This window comes from Hemicordylus capensis, chromosome 3, assembly GCF_027244095.1.
Source record: "Hemicordylus capensis ecotype Gifberg chromosome 3, rHemCap1.1.pri, whole genome shotgun sequence".
Classification (NCBI taxonomy): domain Eukaryota; kingdom Metazoa; phylum Chordata; class Lepidosauria; order Squamata; family Cordylidae; genus Hemicordylus; species Hemicordylus capensis.
The window spans coordinates 13,762,014-13,780,531 of record NC_069659.1 but is presented as its reverse complement, the minus strand read 5'-3'; the positions used below and the strand labels follow the sequence as shown (position 1 = coordinate 13,780,531).

At 45.0% G+C, this 18,518-nt stretch overlaps 1 protein-coding gene across 30 annotated transcripts in view; it reads left to right on the top strand.

Annotated features, from left to right (window-relative positions):
- The window catches only part of DLG2 (discs large MAGUK scaffold protein 2), a 1,429,269-nt gene that overhangs the window by 1,333,824 nt on the left and 76,927 nt on the right, over positions 1-18,518 (top strand). For all 30 annotated transcript variants that reach the window (XR_008318273.1, XR_008318272.1, XM_053304274.1 and 27 more), the window contains one exon: positions 15,828-16,004. Coding sequence is in view for 28 of the 30 variants with exons in the window: in XM_053304274.1 (XP_053160249.1) it covers positions 15,828-16,004 (177 nt within the window). In the remaining 2 variants the exon portion in view is untranslated. The remainder of the gene's footprint in view (positions 1-15,827; positions 16,005-18,518) is intronic.

The window sequence follows — 18,518 nt, the reverse complement described above, 5'->3', positions numbered from 1 at the left end:
TCAACTTAGGCGCCCCCCCAGCAGTTTTTGGACTACAACTCCCATAATCCCCAGCCACAGTGGCCAATAGCCAGTGATTATGGGAGTTGTAGGCTGACATCTGCAGGAGGGCCGAAGCTGTGTAGCCCTGGAGCATCTGCTATGCAGGCAGAAGGTCACAGGTTCAATCCCCAGCTTCTGCAGGAAGGGCTGGGAAAGACTCCTGTCTGAAACCCAGGACCAGAGCTACTGCCAGTCCCAGTAGACAATACTGAGCTAGATGGATGAAATCACATTCAGTCTAGGGCACCTATTGGGGATAGGGCTGTAGCATGCAGAAAGTCCCAGGTTGAATCCCTGGCATCTCCAGCTAGGGCTGGAAAGACCTCCATCTGAAACTTGGAAGAGCTGCAGCCAGTCAGTGCAGATAGTATTGAGCTAGATGGACCAATGGGCTCACTAAGGCAGCTTCCTATGTTCCTAACTACTCTCAGCTTCCTATGTTCTTATCTACTCCCCATTCCAAGTTGCCGCTACAGATCCAATGTGGATCCAGGGGATATTCTGCCAGGGTATATTCAACCCATTCATTTGGGAGGCATGCTTCCCTCCATTCAGAAAATGTAAGCCTTCCCCAAAGTATCTCACCTCCCCCAGTCAACCTGAGAAAGGTCTCATTTGAAGCCCTTGAGAGTCACTGCCAGTCAGTGTAAAAAGTACTGAGCTTGATGGACCAATGGTCTGACTCTGTATAAGGCAGCTTCGTGTGTACCTATTATATTTGGTTATTGGGGATAGGGCTGTAGCTCAGAGTTAGAGCATCTGCTTAGCATGCAGAAGGTCCCAGGTTCAATCCTTGGCATCTCCAGGTAGGGCTGGGAAGGACCTCCATTGGAACCTTGAAGATCTGCTGCCAGTTAGGGTAGATATTGATTGACTGATTATGTGCCATCAAGTCAGTGTCGACTCTTAGCGACCACATAGATAGATTCTCTCCAGGAGGATCTGTCTTCAACTTGGCCTTTAAGGTCTCTCAGTGGTGCATTCATTGCTATCGTAATCAAGTCCATCCACCTTGCTGCTGGTCATCCTCTTCTTCTCTTTCCTTCAACTCTTCCCAGCATTATGGACTTCTCAAGAGAGCTGGGTTTTCGCATAATGTGTCCAAAGTATGATAGTTTGAGCCTGGTCATTTGTGCCTCAAGTGAAAAATCTGGATTGATTTGTTCTATGAGCCATTTGTTTGTTTTTCTGGCTGTCCATGGTATCCTCAAAAGTTTTCTCTAGCACCAATGTTCAAAAGTGTCAATACCTTTTCTATGTTGCTTCTTCAAAATCCAGCTTTCTCACCCATACAGGTAGAGTGTCATGGGGAAAACCATTGTCTGAATGATTCTAATCTTTGTAGGTATAGACACATCATGGCATCTAAATATCCTTTCCAAGGCCTTCATTGCAACCCTACCAAGGGTAGATATTACTGACCTAGATGACCCAATGGTCTGACTCATGAAAAGGCAACTTTCTATGTAACAGAGAGTTGCCTAGGTTCCTACTGCAGTAATGGAGCCCTAATCCAGCTCATTATAGAGAACCTTGTACAGAGAGTGGTCAGCTGAGGGTAAAACCACAGTGAAGGCTGGTGGCTGGTTACCATGGAGATGAGAAAATACTGCAGGCAAGAAGGGGAGTAATAACTGAAGAGTGATTTTTTTAAAAAAGATAGAAAACTGAAGAGGGAGGGAAAGAGATCAAATAAGGTTCCGGAAAAGTTAATGCCCAGATGGCATATAACTCCACATAAGTTATGATGATAAGTTAATGAGTTAACAATATGGCCTGAGCCATTTTGGAAGGGCGGTATACAAATCAAATCAAATCAAATCAAATCAATCAATCAATCAAGGCTGGAAGTGTAAACGATTGCTCAGGAGTCTTTCCATATATGACAGACATGTGAATGCAAAGCCATTCTAGGCTTAAAGCAAGAAAGGAATGGAGATGATGTTGAAGATAAAGATAGATGTAAATACTCTTATTTTGCTTTTATCTTATTTGTAAGAGTTTTCTTACAAAATATTGAACTGATAGCTTACATGTTAGCTGCTGTCAGGTTATGTTTTAGAAAATATTCGAAGTTAGCAGAAATATCACTACCAGCAGAATGGAAAGGAAAATTGTATCATTTTTGCCCTAATGGCAGAACCGGTGGCTTCTGTAAGAATTAGTGATGGGAGACAGAAGAATACGTTTATAAATAATTGAAGCAAGTATATTGAATACTGGCAAAATAAATCTCACTCTGCTGCCGATATTATGCAGCTTGTTGACATGTTAGGTTTAAATTTACTTCTTTAAAACCTAATGGGCTCCTGATATTTTTATACAAGTTTTTTTCCTCTTCTTCAGGAGTTCTCAGACTTGGGTTCCCAGATTTTGTTGCACTACAACGCTCATCATGCTAGGGGTGTACACAGAACCAATTCTGGCCATTCAGTTCAAATTTGAGCCAAATTCGTACCAGGCTGCCAGACCGTAACTGATTTCAGACTAACTGGCCCTATCCACCCCCAGCACAGTACTTCCAGTGACTGTTGCTGGTGTCTATCTTATGTTTTGTTTTAGATTGTGAGCCCTTTGGGGACAGGGAGCCATATTTATTTATTTATTTATTTATTTATTTATTTATTTCTCTGTGTAAACCGCCCTGAGCCATTTTTGGAGGGGCGGTATAGAAATTGAATTAATCATCATCATCATCATCATCATCCCCCCCAAAGTGAGGCACTACCTTGGCGTGGTTGTGGGGCTTGCGTGCTCTGAGGAAGGTGAGAGCTATGCCAGAGGTCCAACCATACTGGACAGGTCTCAACAGAGGAGCCAGACAAAGAGTGCCTCTCCCATCAACAATATGGTGAGACGTAACTTTAATAAATCTATACTGGATCAGTCGTCACCTGGGTCAACAAGGACCGCGCCAGGTGCTGGATTCCCTGGACATCTGGTGGCAAGTGGGCAACAGGTCTCAGGATCTTCAGTTGAGCAACCAGGGCTGGAGACTGCAAGGTTACTGGAAGAAACGTCGCTTAACCGGAAAAAATACACCAAAAAAGCCAACAAGGAAATAATGATCTGCTATTACAAGTCTAGTCCAACTAGAAGAGGTTATTTAAAAAGAATGTACCACATTTGGAAAGAGAAGCATCCAGATACAGAAATAACAGAACAAAGGCTAGCAGACCAGAGAAGATTCATAATAAGAAACAAAGTATTCACAGAAGTTGAGCTGGAAGAACTGCAAAGAGCAACACAGGCTCAAGAAATGGAAGAAGAATTACCACCAACTGAAGAGGTTGCTCAGGTGCAGGTGGAGGAGGTGTTGGAAATAGAGGATGCCACTGTTGCTGAACTGTTTCAAAATCAAAACCAGGCAACCTCTCCTTTGCCTTCACCTCAAAAACCCAAATGCCCTTTAACAGAAAAGCAACAAGAACTCAAGCAAAAAATAACTGAACACATGAACCAAACAACCACCAGGGTTCGACTTCCAGCTCTAAAAACAGTTACCAAAAAACAACTTGCTCAGGCATTAAAAGATGTCAATGCTGCGCTTGCAGAACTAACAACCAATAATTTGCAAGAAACAAACCAACTAATGTACAGTGCAACAACAATAATAACACAAGAGCTCGGATATAAGATCAGTGGACCTGTAAAAAAAGAAAGTAGTACATCACCTAAATGGAAGATTAGATTAGAAAATAAAATCACCAGGCTTAGATCAGATGCTAGTAAATTGAAAGATATGAAAGACAAGAAGCTGAAGAATGAAAACACCAAACAGTATCTGATCCAAAAATACCGCCTAGATTCAAGGAAAATTAGAGAAGTCCTGGAAATAATAAAGCAGCAAATAACAGCAGTGTCAAAGAAGATTAGCAGATACGAAGCCAGAAATATACAACACAGGCAGAATCTCCAATTCCAGTTGAATCAGAGATGTTTCTACCAAAGCAGAGAAGGAGAAACTGCAAGAAACATAGAAACACCAAATAAAGAAGAAACAGTGCAATTCTGGGGGAAATTATGGGACAATCCAATAGATTATAATAAAAAGGCAGGCTGGATGAATGAGGTCGAAAAATGTAACCAACAAATGCAAGATCTAATAATAACACCAGAATTAATATGTGAAAGAGCAAAAAAAAAAAAAATTAAAAATTGGACTGCACCAGGCGACGATGAACTGCATGGCTTCTGGCTTAAACACCTAACAAGCCTTCATAAACAACTATCAAAACAGTTCAATCACATTTTGCAAGGAGGTGATATTGAACAATGGCTAACAACTGAGAAAACTCATCTCATCATGAAAGACCCAGCAAAAGGTGCAGTTCCAAGTAACCTGCCTGCCAACCATGTTCAAATTATTAACTGGAATAGTAGCAGATGTTAGTAGCAGATGAAGTAATGCAGCACTTATTAACAGCTTCCAGTTGAACAGAAAGGAAATTGCCCGAACACCAGAGGCACAAAAGAACAGATGCTGATTGACAAAATGATTTTAGAAAATTGCAAGAGAAGAAAAACAAATCTAAATGTTGCATGGATTGACTACAAGAAAGCCTTCGACTCATTGCCTCACACATGGATACTAAAATGTTTAGAAACAACTGGTGTCAGCAAAAACATTCAGATATTTATTTAAAAAGCAATGAGCATGTGGAGTAGGGGTGTGCAATTCGGATTTTCAGTCTTTCGATTCGGATCCGAACCGAAACACCCCTGTTCTGTTTTGTATCCGAATATTGCCCATCCGAATCACCCCTGATTCGATTCAGATCCGAATTAATCCAAATCCGAATCTGAATTGATTCAGATTAAAAAATGGGTCCTGGGGCCAAAAGAGTGGGGTGGGGTGGTAGTGACCAATGGGTGGAGGCTACCACCCAAATTTCAGGGGGATTGGGCAGAGGGCTGATTTTTGGTGAATTTTTGAAGTTTTAGTGTCTTTGGAGCAGATTGGGGGCAGAAAGTGGGATCTGGGGCACAAGAGTGGGGTGGGGTGGTAGTTCCCAATGGGTGAAGGCTACCACCCCAATTGCAGAGTGGGTGATTTTTTGGTGAATTTCTGAAGTTTATGCGTTTTTAATGTTTTCCCCCATTAGGTATAATGGAGGGTGTACCGCTTCACGTCGGGGGGAAAGGGGTGGCCTAGAGCGGTGTGGGGTTGGTGGTAGTGCTGGGTAGGGGCAAGGAAGCTACCTGAATTTTTTCAAAGGATTTGGGCAGAGGGCTGATTTTTGGTGAATTGTTTGAAAATTGAAAAACCTTACGCGTCTTTAAGGTTTTTCCTCATAAGGTATAATGAAGCTTTCAGCAGCCCCATAAGTGCACTTGGGGGGTGCTGGGGTGACCCAGAGCGAGTGGTGGTGTAGTGCACATAGGGTGCCAAGCACCACCATGGGTTGCTAACCCATGGGGTACAGGGTTCTGTTGTTTCTGAGGTATTCTGACTGAGTGTACTGTAGATTCTATGATAGCAAATGAGATTTTCAATGAGACACCATGAATCCACTCTAATTTGCTATCATAGAATCCACACTCAGAATACCTCAGAAACAACAGAACCCTGTACCCCGTGGGTGCGTGCAAAGGATTACTGGGAGTTTTTGCAGAGCAGCAGCGGGGAAGGGGCAGCAGGGAGGTATCCTGCCGCCCCAATTACTCTAGCAATTGCGGCACCACAGCGGAAAACGGCGGGAGGGGAAAGTAAACCCTCCCGCTGCTCTTAAAGCTACCCCCCACCCCAGTGCCGGACTGCAGTATGGCGGTTCCATGCACACCCCTAACCTCCCTCACAGCTCAGGTGGAAGAGGAGCGCTGCAAGTTCATCAAACAGCAGAGGAGGAGAAAAGAGGCCTTGAAGAATATATCAAGGACAGTGAAGAAGATGCACTTCAAATGGTCAATAATGAGAAACTTTTCAACACCAATGAAACAAAGCAGGCCTACAAGAAAGAACAAGTCAAGAACCGAGCAGAAAAATGGAAAAATAAGCCACTGCATGGTCAATATTTGCACAATATAAGTGGGAAATCAGACATCACCAAGACCTGGCAATGGCTTAAGAATGGCAACTTGAAGAAAGAGACAGAGGGTTTAATACTGGCTGCACAAGAACAGGCACTAAGAACAAATGCAATAAGAGCAAAAGTAGAAAAATCCACCACAAACAGCAAGTGCCGCCTTTGTAAAGAAGCAGATGAAACCGTGGACCACCTAATCAGTTGTTGTAAAAAGATCGCACAGACTGACTACAAAGAAAGGCATGACAAGGTAGCAGGGATGATACACTGGAACATCTGCAAAAAATACAAGCTACCTGTAGCCAAACATTGGTGGGACCATAAAATTGAAAAAGTTGAAGAAAATGAAGATGCAAAAATATTATGGGACTTCCGACTACAGACAGACAAACATCTGCCACACAATACACCAGATATAACTGTAGTTGAGAAGAAAGAAAAACAAGTTAGAATAATCGACATAGCAATACCAGGTGATAGCAGAATAGGAGAAAAAGAAATAGAAAAAATAAAAACATACAAAGATCTACAAATTGAAATTGAAAAGCTATGGCAGAAAAAGACCAAAATAATCCCAGTAGTAATTGGCACCCTAGGTGCAATTCCAAAAGACCTCAAAGAGCACCTCAACACCATAGGGACCACAGAAATCACCATCAGCCAATTACAAAAAGCAACTTTACTGGGAATAGCCTATATTCTGCAACGATATCTATAATAATAACAGCAACAACATTGATAATAAAATTCAGCCATCCCAGGTCCTTGGGAAGGACTTGATGTCTGGATAAAATAAACCAGTCAATGACACCTGTCTGACTGTGTAAACAAGAAATAATAATCCCAATGGTTCAGTCCGAGGGTCGAACCAGTCCAAACCGGTTCAGAACCTCTTTAATTCGTCTCGAGGGGGCATATTTGTAAAGGGGAAGCTGCTGAGGTTTCCTCTTTACAAGCAAAGGGGGAAACCCTGCCTCCTAAGAGGGGCAGCAAGAGGGCAGCTTGTAGTCAGCCATGTGCCACAGCGGTGTGGCGCAGCTCCTCTGACCATACAAATGTCCTTTGTGCATGCACAGAGGCCAGAACCAGGCTGTGTCCAGGTGGTTCGGAGAAGCTGCACCACCACCCCACTGCCCCCGCCTTGCCACACAGCTGACTACAAGATGCCCTCTCAATACCAGTTTCAGGGGAGCAAAGCAAGAAAGAGGGCATGTCCTCACCTCTTGCCTGTGAGTTTCTCAGAGGCATCTGGTGGGTCACTGTGGGAAACATGATGCTGGACTGGATAGGTCTTGGGCCTGATCCAGTAGGGCTGTTCTTATGTTCTTATGCAATGTGTTCTATGTGGGGCTGCCCTTGTACATAGTCCGGAAACTGCAATTGGTACAAAATGCGGCAGCCAGGTTGGTCTCTGGGGCAACCCAAAGAGACCATCTATCTATCTATCTATCTATCTATCTATCTATCTATCTATCTATCTATCTATCTATCTACGTATCTATCTATATTTCTCCTAGCTGTGCCAGGGAAAATGCGTCCCGGCAGCCCAGCTGATTGGCTGGGCTGCGGAGGCGCCTGATTCGCTGGCGCAGTGCACCCAGGAGAATGTGACCAGCGGCGGGTCAGGGCAAGAGGGTGAGGGTGATGGTGGGCAAGAGGGTGAGGGTGATGGTGGGGGAGAGGTAGCCGGCTTCAAAGAGGCTGGCCGCAGAGGCTAGCAAGCGGCGGCAACGGGCCTGGCAGGCCCGGCTGCAAAGGCGACACTCGGCCCGGCGGCAGGCCCGGCCGTGGAGGCAGCTCACGACCAGATGGCGGCGGAATCAGCCGCTGAGGCCAGATGCCCGCAGGAGGCTGGAGCGGGAGGGAACCGGGCAGTGGGACTTCCGTGTTCGCCGCCCGGGTGGAGGAGCGGCAAGAGAGAGTGGGGCAGGGGGGAGACGGGAGGGCAGGAGAGAGGAACAGGGGGAGGGCAGGAGAGACTGGGGCAGGGGGGTGAGAGAGAGGGGTGGGAGGGGGAGGGAGGGCAAGAGAGAGTGGGAGGGGAGGGGAGGGGAGGGGGCAAGAGAGAGTAGGGAGGGAAGGGGGCAAAAAAGAGTGGTGAGGGAGGGGAGGGGGCAAGAGAGAGGGAGGGGAGGGGGCAAGAAAGAGTGGGAGTGAGGGGAGGGGGCAAGAGAGAGTGGGGCGGGAGAGAGGGGAAGATGGGCAAGAGTGTGGGGTAGAAGGGAAGGAGGGGGATACAGCCGGCCCCAAAGAGAGCACAGATGCTCTGTGCGAGTTGGCTAGTATTACTCCTACTTCAAAAGGATTATACTGGCTGTCTATATGTTTCTGGGCAAAAAACGAAGTGCTGGTGATTACCTATAAAGTCCTAAATGGCTTAGGCCCAGGGTATTTAAAAGAGCACCTCCTCCTTCATGACTCCCGCTGCTTATTAAGATACTTGGGAGAGCCCATCTGGTAGTGACTCAGGGCCAGGCCTTTTCTATGGCCGCCTTGAGGCTTTGGAATGAGCTCATTGTTGCTGTTGTCAGAGCATTCCCATCTCAAGTAGGTTTTAAAAGAGCACTCAAGAGACATTTATTTGACCAAGCTTTTGATTAGCTGTAAGTTGGTTTTTATTGTTCTGCCGTTTTAAATTTTTTTTTATCAATGTTTTAATTTGGTTTTCATTCTGTTCTTATCATTTGCCTTGTAAACCACCACGAGACAGTATGTGGTGGTATAGAAATAGAATTTTAAAATTAATTAATTAAATAATTAAATAATTAATTGTCTGAGCTTTCCCGCCACCATTCCTCTCTAATCAGCCTTTGCAGTTCAACAAAACCTTTCAATCACTTGAAACCTTTGTCTGTAGCACACATGCTTCTGATCCCTACTCTTATTTTAATTAGCATTGTACATAATATCCCCAATCAGTGCAAAGTCAGAGCCAGATGTTGCCATCTGTATTCACGACAACTGAAACCAGTCTTGGCAAAATGAAATCTTTTGTTGAATGCAATCAAGAGACCTCATTTGGAATGCGGTGTTCAGCTCTGAGCAGGACTGTTTGAAAGGGATGTTCAGTTAGACAGTACTGGAAAGATTGCTTCAAAGATGATTAAGGGTCTAGACAGCAAACCTTGTAAAGACAGACTGAAAGAACCGCATGCATACCTGGGCCTTGGGTTTGCTGCTTCTGCATGGTCAGAATCCAACATCGCAGTGGCAAGCTAGGATCAAAATTCACCTCTGTCAGGCAGACAGTGAGCCCTTTCACACGATCAAATGGGCATGGGCTGGCAGGGAGGCAGAAGCCTACCTGCTTCTTCTCCCATGATCAAAGCCTCTGTTGGTCTCTGCCGCTCATATGCCAACAGGAACGCCCAGCAGGATTCCTCAGGGTGGTATTTTGGCGCTGGGAATCCTCCACTATCCCACAATGCACCATACAGGCAGCAGAGAGGCCGCTCTCGGCTATGCCACAGCACACCTCTCCCTGGCCCTGTTTTCTTGTTTGTTAACATGGCCACTTGCTCCCAGGAGCTGCAGAAGCCAATCTGATCACCTCCCATCAGAGGCGTATCTAGGGAAAATAGCGCCTAGGGCAAGCACTGAAATTGTGCCCCCTGTCCAAACATCTGACACCCATCTTTCAGATAACTTTAACATAATATCAGCTGAAAAATACAAGTCAAGCTCATTAAACTTTTAATATTTCAAAAACTATTTAGCAGTGGATGTAGCCAGACCAAAAAATGCTGGGAAACTACAAATTTCAGTATGCTGGGGCTCATGAAATACCCAAATACTATGTGGAGGTGTACTTGGAAAACTAAACAGAAGTGCCTGTCTAATTCTCTACTATGCATTGTAGCATCACTATTACATAAGTTTTAAAAATAAATGGAGAATTTGGCTTTTTCCAGACACTCTGAAAATAATTAAAAGATATGCAGAGTAAACTGTGTCACTTCTTGGAATATATTCTAGTCTTTCAGAAAGACAGTTAAAATGAGAGAAAGAGAGCAAGAAACTCCCAGTGGCCCTTCATACTAAGGATTTCACACTGATTCAAAGACAAACTCACCATTAATAGCCATATTATTAAGACATCACATTTAACTCACTTATCACAAGAAGCAAAGTAAGAGCAAATGAATACAATCCTAGCTCATAAAGTTCAGCTCAGTATTCAAAAGCCCTGTTTCTCTGTACATAGTGCCAAACTGAATATGTGTACAGTGACTTATATATATATATATATATACACATACACACACACACACACACACACACACACACACACACACATACCTGTAGCCCCTTTGGGGGGCTTCCTAAAGGCCATGGGGAGGTCTGCAAAGGTTCCCCCTCTCCCCGCTGGCCTCTAGGGCCTCGTAGGGACCATTTGAGCATGTGCAGTGGCCATTTTAAAAAATAACTGGGTTTTTTTAAATGGCCGCTGAAAACAAAATGGCCACCACACATGCTCAAATGGTCTCTGTGAGAACTGGCATGGCCTAGGGCCTCACAGAGGCCATTTGAGCATGCATAGTGACCATTTTGTTTTTGATGGCCATTTTTAAAAAAAATTTAAATGGCACCCCCCTTCAAGTGGCGCCCGGGGCATGTGCCCTGTCTGCCCCACCCTAGATATGCCCCTGCCTCCCATGATTTAAAGGTGAGGTAGGACATTGGGGGTTTCTGTCCTACCTCTGTTTAAGCCTGGATACAAAAGCTAGGCTAACCAGTTAGGCAGGCACTGGGTAGGAAAGTTTCCTGTAGCTCCAGGCGAGTCTCTTTACCCTGGTTAACCCTCTCCTACCCACAAAGGGCTGGTTGTGAGAATGACCTCAATATATCCTGGGAGGGGCAGTGTGGAAATTAACCCTGTTCCAGATGTTACTCCTGCAGCCTGGGTTCCCAACTATGCAGAAGTAGCATCTGTGCCACAGAGGTGCATATTAACTAAGCCAAAGATATGGTTGGCTGACATCTGGACTAATAGAATGCTTGTGTGTACATGTGCCAACGGGAAGATGTTGTGCTAGCTAGCTCCACTATGTTGGGGGCTTATGGTCCAGTCTGGTGTTGTGGTTGCACAAATATTGTTCAATTCATCTAACAAGCTGTGCAACCTGTAATGCACCTCTTGCTCAGAAATCTCTTCCTCCATTGCTTATGTTTCAGAGATCATTTGCGCAAGAGCATGACTTCAGGATTTTATGCAGCTACACAATTTTCTTGCAGGTGCACAACTTTGTTAGCCAATGATTTCAGCAGTACCTTTTGTCAGCATGTGTATTCATGCCACGCTTTTCAGCCAAGATTGACTCCCAAAGTATTGTATTTACCTGAATCCAAGACTAGGTTTTTCCCAAGTTCTTTGATGTCAGAAATTGGGGAGAGGGTCATTTAAATTCAGGGTGGTGCTCCTTTTGGATAAATACACGTATAACCTGTATTCAGTCTTTATTTTTTAAGGGGGGGTTGTCTTAAATTCAAAGTCATCTTCTATTCGGGTAAATACGGTTCCTTACAATTAACCTACATACAATGGTACCATATAAGTAAGGATATGTTGGTAAGGGAGGAGACCATTGCTTCTGGCCACTGGCCGTTGGTGATAGAGTCCAGGTCCCAGGCTGTTCCCTCCAGAGGCAGAGGAGCTGCAGGTGGACTCAGTACCTGGCTGATGGTAAAGATGCCAACACACAGGTGCAGCCTTTCTGTTCAACTGCAGAACCTCCATGTAAATTAAGAGAATAAACAAAAGCAATGGAAAAATAGGAACTAAACTTACTTCGCATTAAGTAGTAGCTGTCTCTAAAAAGCTGTACAGTAAAAGGACCACCTTGTAGACATCAGTTGCCAAACTGATTTCTTAGGTTAAACAATGAAGACTGGCTTGAATGGATTAACCATTTGACTTTCATCCATGGGAGTCTCAGAGCCCACTTTCTGACCATTTTGTAGCCTTTTCTGAATTCTCTGGAAGATCCAAGCAGCAAGTGAATGTTTTCTGGAACTTTAGTAAGCTAGTGAGTGAGTGTTCCTCATTTTGTAATCATGGGGTTCCGTGAAATAGTCTAGTTCAGGGGTTCCCAACCTGGTGTCTCCAGATGATATTGAGCCCCAACTTCCAAGTGTTTATGTATTATCTTCTTGCTATTCTTACAACAGTCCTATAAGGCAGGATTTCTCAAACTTAGGTCTCCAGATGTTGTTGGATTACAATGCCCATCATTCCCTGCCACAATGGCTGTCAGTGGCCAGCCACAAGGTCATTGTGGCTGGGTATGATGGGAGTTAGAAACATGGGAAGCATCCATATACTGAGTCTGACCATTGGTCCATCCAGCTCACTTTTGTCTACACAGACTAGCAGCAGCTTCTCCAAGGCTGCAGGTAGGAGTCTCTCTCAGACCTATCTTGGAGATGCTGCCAGGGAGGGAACTTGAAACCTTCTGCATGCAAGCACCCAAGTACTCTTCCCAGAGCAGGCCCATCCCATAAGGAGAATATCTTACAGTGCTCACACATGTAGTCTCCCATCCAAATGCAAACCAGGGTGGACCCTGCTTAGCAAAGAGGACAATTCCTGCTTCCTACCACAAGACCAGGGCACCTAATGGCACAGCAGGGAAATGGTTTGACTAGCAAGCCAGAGGTTGCCAGTTTGAATGCCTGCTGGTATGTTCCCCAAACTATGGGAAACACCTAAATCAGGCACCAGCGATATAGGAAGATGGTGAAAGGCATCATCTCATACTGTGCGGGAGGAGGCAATGATAAAAACCCCTCCTGTATTCTACCAAAGACAACCACAGGGCTCTGTGGTCGCCAGGAGTCGACACCGACTTGACAGCACACTTTTACCTTTTTAAAATAATTATTATTATTATTATTATTATTATTATTATTATTATTACATTTATATCCCGCTCTTCCTCCAAGGAGCCCAGAGCGGTGAACTACATACTTGAGTTTCTCTTTCACAACAACCCTATGAAGTAGGTTTGGCCAAGAGAGAAGTGCCTGGCCCAGAGTCACCCAGCTAGTTTCATGGCTGAATGGGGATTTGAACTCGGGTCTCCCCGGTCCTAGTTCAGCACTCTAACTACTATACCACGCTGGCTCTTTACCCCAAGACCAGCTCTCCTCCCAGGAACCTTGGGGTCCCAAGGTTGGAAACCCCTGGGTTAGTCTAGAGCATAGTTACAAATTATGCACTTCTGTTCATTTAACAAGCCCTGAATACCATAGTTCTTTACTCACTTTGGTGATCTCAACTGAATTGAATTGGTTGGACCACGGAACTCCCATTACTTTTTTAAGAAGCCAGAATACAGAAGTATAATCTTCCTCTAAAAAGAGAGTCTAAAAATAGCATTTCCTTGCCTTGCCTAATTTCATCCTAGATGGATGCTCCCACAGCTTTAAAAATTATTTTGTCCTACCAGTGCAATAAACCATAAAACAGCAGCGACTGTGATAACAACCATTTTGCAAATGTGCATTTCATTAGCATGAGTAGCCCGCTGTGTTTTTGGTCTACCCTTAAGGATACTTTAAGAGCTCTGTGAAACTGAATGACAATGGAGTCTGGTTAATTGGCAGTAAACATTCCTATAAAAGTTGCTGTGCCCCAAATACGCTTGAGCCTTTTGTTCTGACAAAGAGAGAATAAAGCTACACAAACACACACACACACACACCCCACACTATCTGGGAGTCTCTTTTCCTCATCCTACACAGTTGTGCTGTATGGTGTGAATATTGCAGCTATGTGGGCAGGGTGGATCACATTGAACTTTTCCCCAGTAAGCCATGCCTTTAGGCTCCCTCCCTCTCTCCTCCCTCAGACAAAACTGTCCTTGTGATCTCCTTAGGGCAGAACCTGCCTTTTATGCACATGGCCTTTGTAAAGGTCCCTGTATACTGAGGATGCTATATAATAAAGTATCAGTCCAAATGTCCAGCAGCGGGGAGCAACTGTCCCTATCCAACCCTAGCACAGCATCCTTCTGATTACTGTTGCTGGTGTCTACCTTGGGCAAGTTCACACTCATATTAATTTGATGGGAATTTGTGCACTCCTGCAGAGTACAAATGGGAGGAGAGCTGGTCTTGTGGTAGCAAGCATGATGTGTCCCCTTAGCTAAGCAGGGTCCACCCTGGTTACAAATGAATGGGAGACTAGAAGTGTTGGCACTGTAAGATATTCCCCCCAGGGGATGGAGCCACTCTGGGAAGAGCATCAGAAGGTTCCAAGTTCCCTTCCTGGCTTCTCCAAGATAGGGCTGAGAGAGATTCCTGCCTGCAACCTTGGAGAAGCTGCTGCCAGTCTGTAAAGACAATGCTGAGCTAGATAGACCAATGGTCTGACTCAATATATGGCAGCTTCCTATGTCCCTATGACCCTAGCAGGAAGGAACTGTGTGGTGTGAACACAACCATTACTGGGAATCTGAGATTCCGAAGGCGTGTGCGCTCCTGCGGAAAGTGTGGTGTGAATCCAGTCATTACGGGGAATCTCAAACGGCACTTTGCCAAACTGACATGAAGCCGAGAGCGTCAAGCGAACTTCAGGTTTCAGAGTGCCAATCTTGGCTCCGTGTTGGTTTGGCATGGTGCCAGTCTACGATTTCCAGTAATGGCTGGGTTCCCACAGCACGTTCCACAGGAATCAGGAATCTCAGCATCCTCAGGAATCTCGACATCCCATCAAATTAATGTGAAGATGGTTGTGGGAATCCACAACTTGTTCCTTTTTAGACTGTGGGCCCTTTTTGAACAGGAGACCATCTTGTTTGTTGTTAATTATTTTTTTCTATGTGGACCACTTTGAGAAGTTTTATTGAGGAGCAGTATATAAGTAGTAGCAATTGTTGTTATAGTAGTTCAGCATTCCATTTACCATTGTGTCTGGCCAGATGCTGCCAAGAACCCAGGAAGCAGGACACAAAGATAAAGACACATTCTTGGCTTTCCAGCCACTGGCATTTAAGGTCATGCTATCCCTCAACATGGAGGTCCCATTATAGCCATCATGACTGACCCAGCGATAAATATACCATCCTTCACAAATTTGTCTAACCCCCCTTTAATGCCATCCAATCTAGTGGCCATCGTCACAACATGTGGAGGCAAATTCCATGCACTAATTATGTGTTGTGTTGCATCCTAAATCTGCTGTCCAAGTCCATAGAAGCATAGAATTTTAGAGCTTGATGGGACCATGGAGATCTTCTAGTCTAATCCCCGTTTAGTGCAGGAATCTTATACAACATCCCTGGTGACAAGCTCTGGTGAAGGAGAGTCCACCAGTGAATGTGTGTGTGTGTGTGTGTGTGTGTGTGTGTGTGTGTGTGTGTGTGTGTGTGTGTGTGAGAGAGAGAGAGAGAGAGAGAGAGAGAGAGAGAGAGAGACCCATTTTTAAAATAAATAAATAAACATAATACTGTCACACATTCTATCAGGCAGACAGATGTATTTTTAAACAAAAGGTTTTATTGAGCACTTTCTAATTTGGAGACAGACTGTCCTTTAGAAGCAGACATCCCAACTGCCTCATGTATACACACATTCTTCCCATGTGGAAAAACAATATGTGGCTTTTCCGCCGACACTTGAAGATGGATCTCTGCTAAAAGATGTCTCCTTGACAATGCAATTAAAGTCGGGTCATTGCATAAAGGGAGAGGTGGCTGAAGAAATGCTGTCATGATCACTATCATCACCCTTGCTTGTGTCTTCTCCTTTCTTTGCCAGAGCCATGTTTGACTATGACAGAAGCAAGGACAGTGGCCTCCCGAGTCAAGGACTCAGTTTCGCATACGGAGATATCCTCCATGTTATCAATGCCTCCGACGACGAGTGGTGGCAGGCAAGGAGGGTCACGGTGGAGGGGGACAGCGAAGAGATGGGAGTCATACCCAGCAAAAGGAGGTATGGTGCACTTGTTTTTAATCCTCCAATTCCTTACAGGAACTGAAGAACATAAGAACAGCCCTGCTGGATCAAGCCCAAGGCCCATCTAGTCCAGCATCCAGTTTCCCACAAGGGCTCACCAGATGTCTCTGGGGAGCCCACAGGCAAGCGGTGAGGGCATGTCCTTTCTCCTGCTGTTGCTCCCCTGCAACTGGTATTTAGTGGCATCTTGCCTCTGAGGCGGGAGGTGGCCCATAGTCCTCAGACTAGTAGCCATTGATAGACCTGTCCTCCATGAATTTGTCTAAGCCCCTTTGAAAGCTCTCCAGACTAGTGGCCATCTCCACATCCCATGGCAAAGAATTCCATATATTCATTAAGCGCTGTGTGGAAAAGTACTTCCTCTTGTCGGTCCTAAATTTCCCGACTTTCCATTTAATGGGATGACCCCTGGTTATCTATCTATCTATCTATCTATCTATCTATCTATCTATCTATCTATCTATCTATCTATCTATCTATCTATCTATAAACCGCCCCATCCAAAGGCTCTGGGCAGTTATGTTCTAGAGTAGAATATAAGAACAGCCTTGCTGGATCAGGTCCAAAGCCCATCTAATCCAACATCCCTGTTTCCCGCAGTGGCCCACCAAATGTCCCTGGGAAGCCTGCAGACAAGAGGTGAGGGCATGCCCTCTCTCCTGCTGCTGCTTCCCTGCAACTGGCATTCAGAGACCTCCTGCCTCGGAGCCTGGAGGTAGTCAAGACTAGTAGCGATTGATAGACCTGTGCTCCATTTGTCACAAGAGAGTCTTGTACAACAGAGGTTCTCAAGCTGGGGTCCCCAGACGTTGCTGAGCTACAACTCCCATGATGGGAGTTGCAGGGCAACAATATCTGGGGACCTAAGTTTGAGAAGTTTGAGTATGAATTAAATCCAAACTATGAGGCTGCTCACACGAGCAGCCTTACCTAGGCTTGGCACTTGGCATGATCCTGGCACTGCCTTCCCAGGTAGCCAGGGATTTAGACCCAGGTACATGCACCTTAAGTGGCGCAACAGGGAAATGCTTGACTAACAAGCAGAAGGTTGCCAGTTCTAATCCCCACTAGTACTATATCAGACAGCAGCGATATAGGAAGATGCTGAAGGGCCATCATTTCATACTGCACAGGAGAAGGCAATGGTAAACCCCTCCTGTATTCTACCAAAGACAACCACAGGGCTCTGTGGTCGACTCACCAGGAGTCGACACCGATTCAACAGCACGCTTTACCTTACAGGGTCATGTGTACGCACGCGGCCTGAGCAGACACAGAGCTGGGCACCGAAAACGCCTGACTCATGGCAGGATCCCTCAAAGCACCACGTTTGAGGTGTGGTGCATTGTGGGATATCTGGGGGCCGGATCACAGTTTCCAAGGCTCTAGAATGCTACACAACTCGCAAAAGTGCCAGTTGTGTGGGCGCACGAGCCACATGGCTCGGGACCATGCCAAATCATCTGGGGGGAAGGTGCTATCTTGCCTTCCTCTCTCCTGGGAAGCTTTTGAATGTTTGTGCTGTTGTGCTTTGATGATCATGCTGCTTTTTAGTGCATTTTTCTGCTGACAGAGAGCCTAAGCGACTGAGCTATGAATAAGGGTGTACACGGTTGAATGTCATCTCAGCCATGAATTCACTAGGTGTTCTTAGACAAGCCATTCTCAGACCCAGCTTCAAAATGGGAATAATAATACCTTACGACAGGGATTCTCAGACATAGATCCCCAGATGTTGTTGGACTACAAATCCCATCATCCCTGATCAAAAGCTGGGAATGATGGGAGCTGTAGTCCAACAACATCCGGACACCCAAATTTGAGAACCCCTGCCTTAGGGGATTACATCATGAGAATATGTGTGAAGATCTTTGAAGGTAGGCTTGTGCATTTCGATTCGGGTACAAAACATTTTGTGCCTGAAAATGGCAATTTCGGAGGTTTTGTAACCAAAACAAAATCAAGAATTAAAAAACAGAGATTTTTGTTTCCAAATCGAAATGACTGTTCTTTGCAAAAACATTGCAATTGAAATTGACTCTCTCCACTCCAGCTGAGGCACTGAGTGATTAGCAGAAGATAAGTTATGCAAAAAGCTAATGAATGGTTTAGTTAAGCATGTGTTGTATTCAGTGTGATTAAAATGCAAACTGACCTTGCAAAGGGATTTGGAAGACAGCATTTTGAGACAAAAATACCCAAATAACTTTGGGAGCTCAATGCAATTCCAGAGCTCTTGCTAAAAGCCATGGTATCAATTGTGTGGAGAAGCTTTTCGAGAAGCTGGTTAGGAAAGTTCTGAAATTACACAGGTTTTTCTTTCCAAAGGTTTAGAAAGAATCTCTTGACTTGTTCAGGGGTCTTTTGAAGAGCTATTTTGTTTTGCTTCTGATTTTTGTGAGTTATAGTGGTGTCTAAGTTTTGTTGCCCAAGTTGAGCAGTCTAATGTAATTTAGGCACCAGCAGGCCAAAGGACAGGCTGGTAAAGCA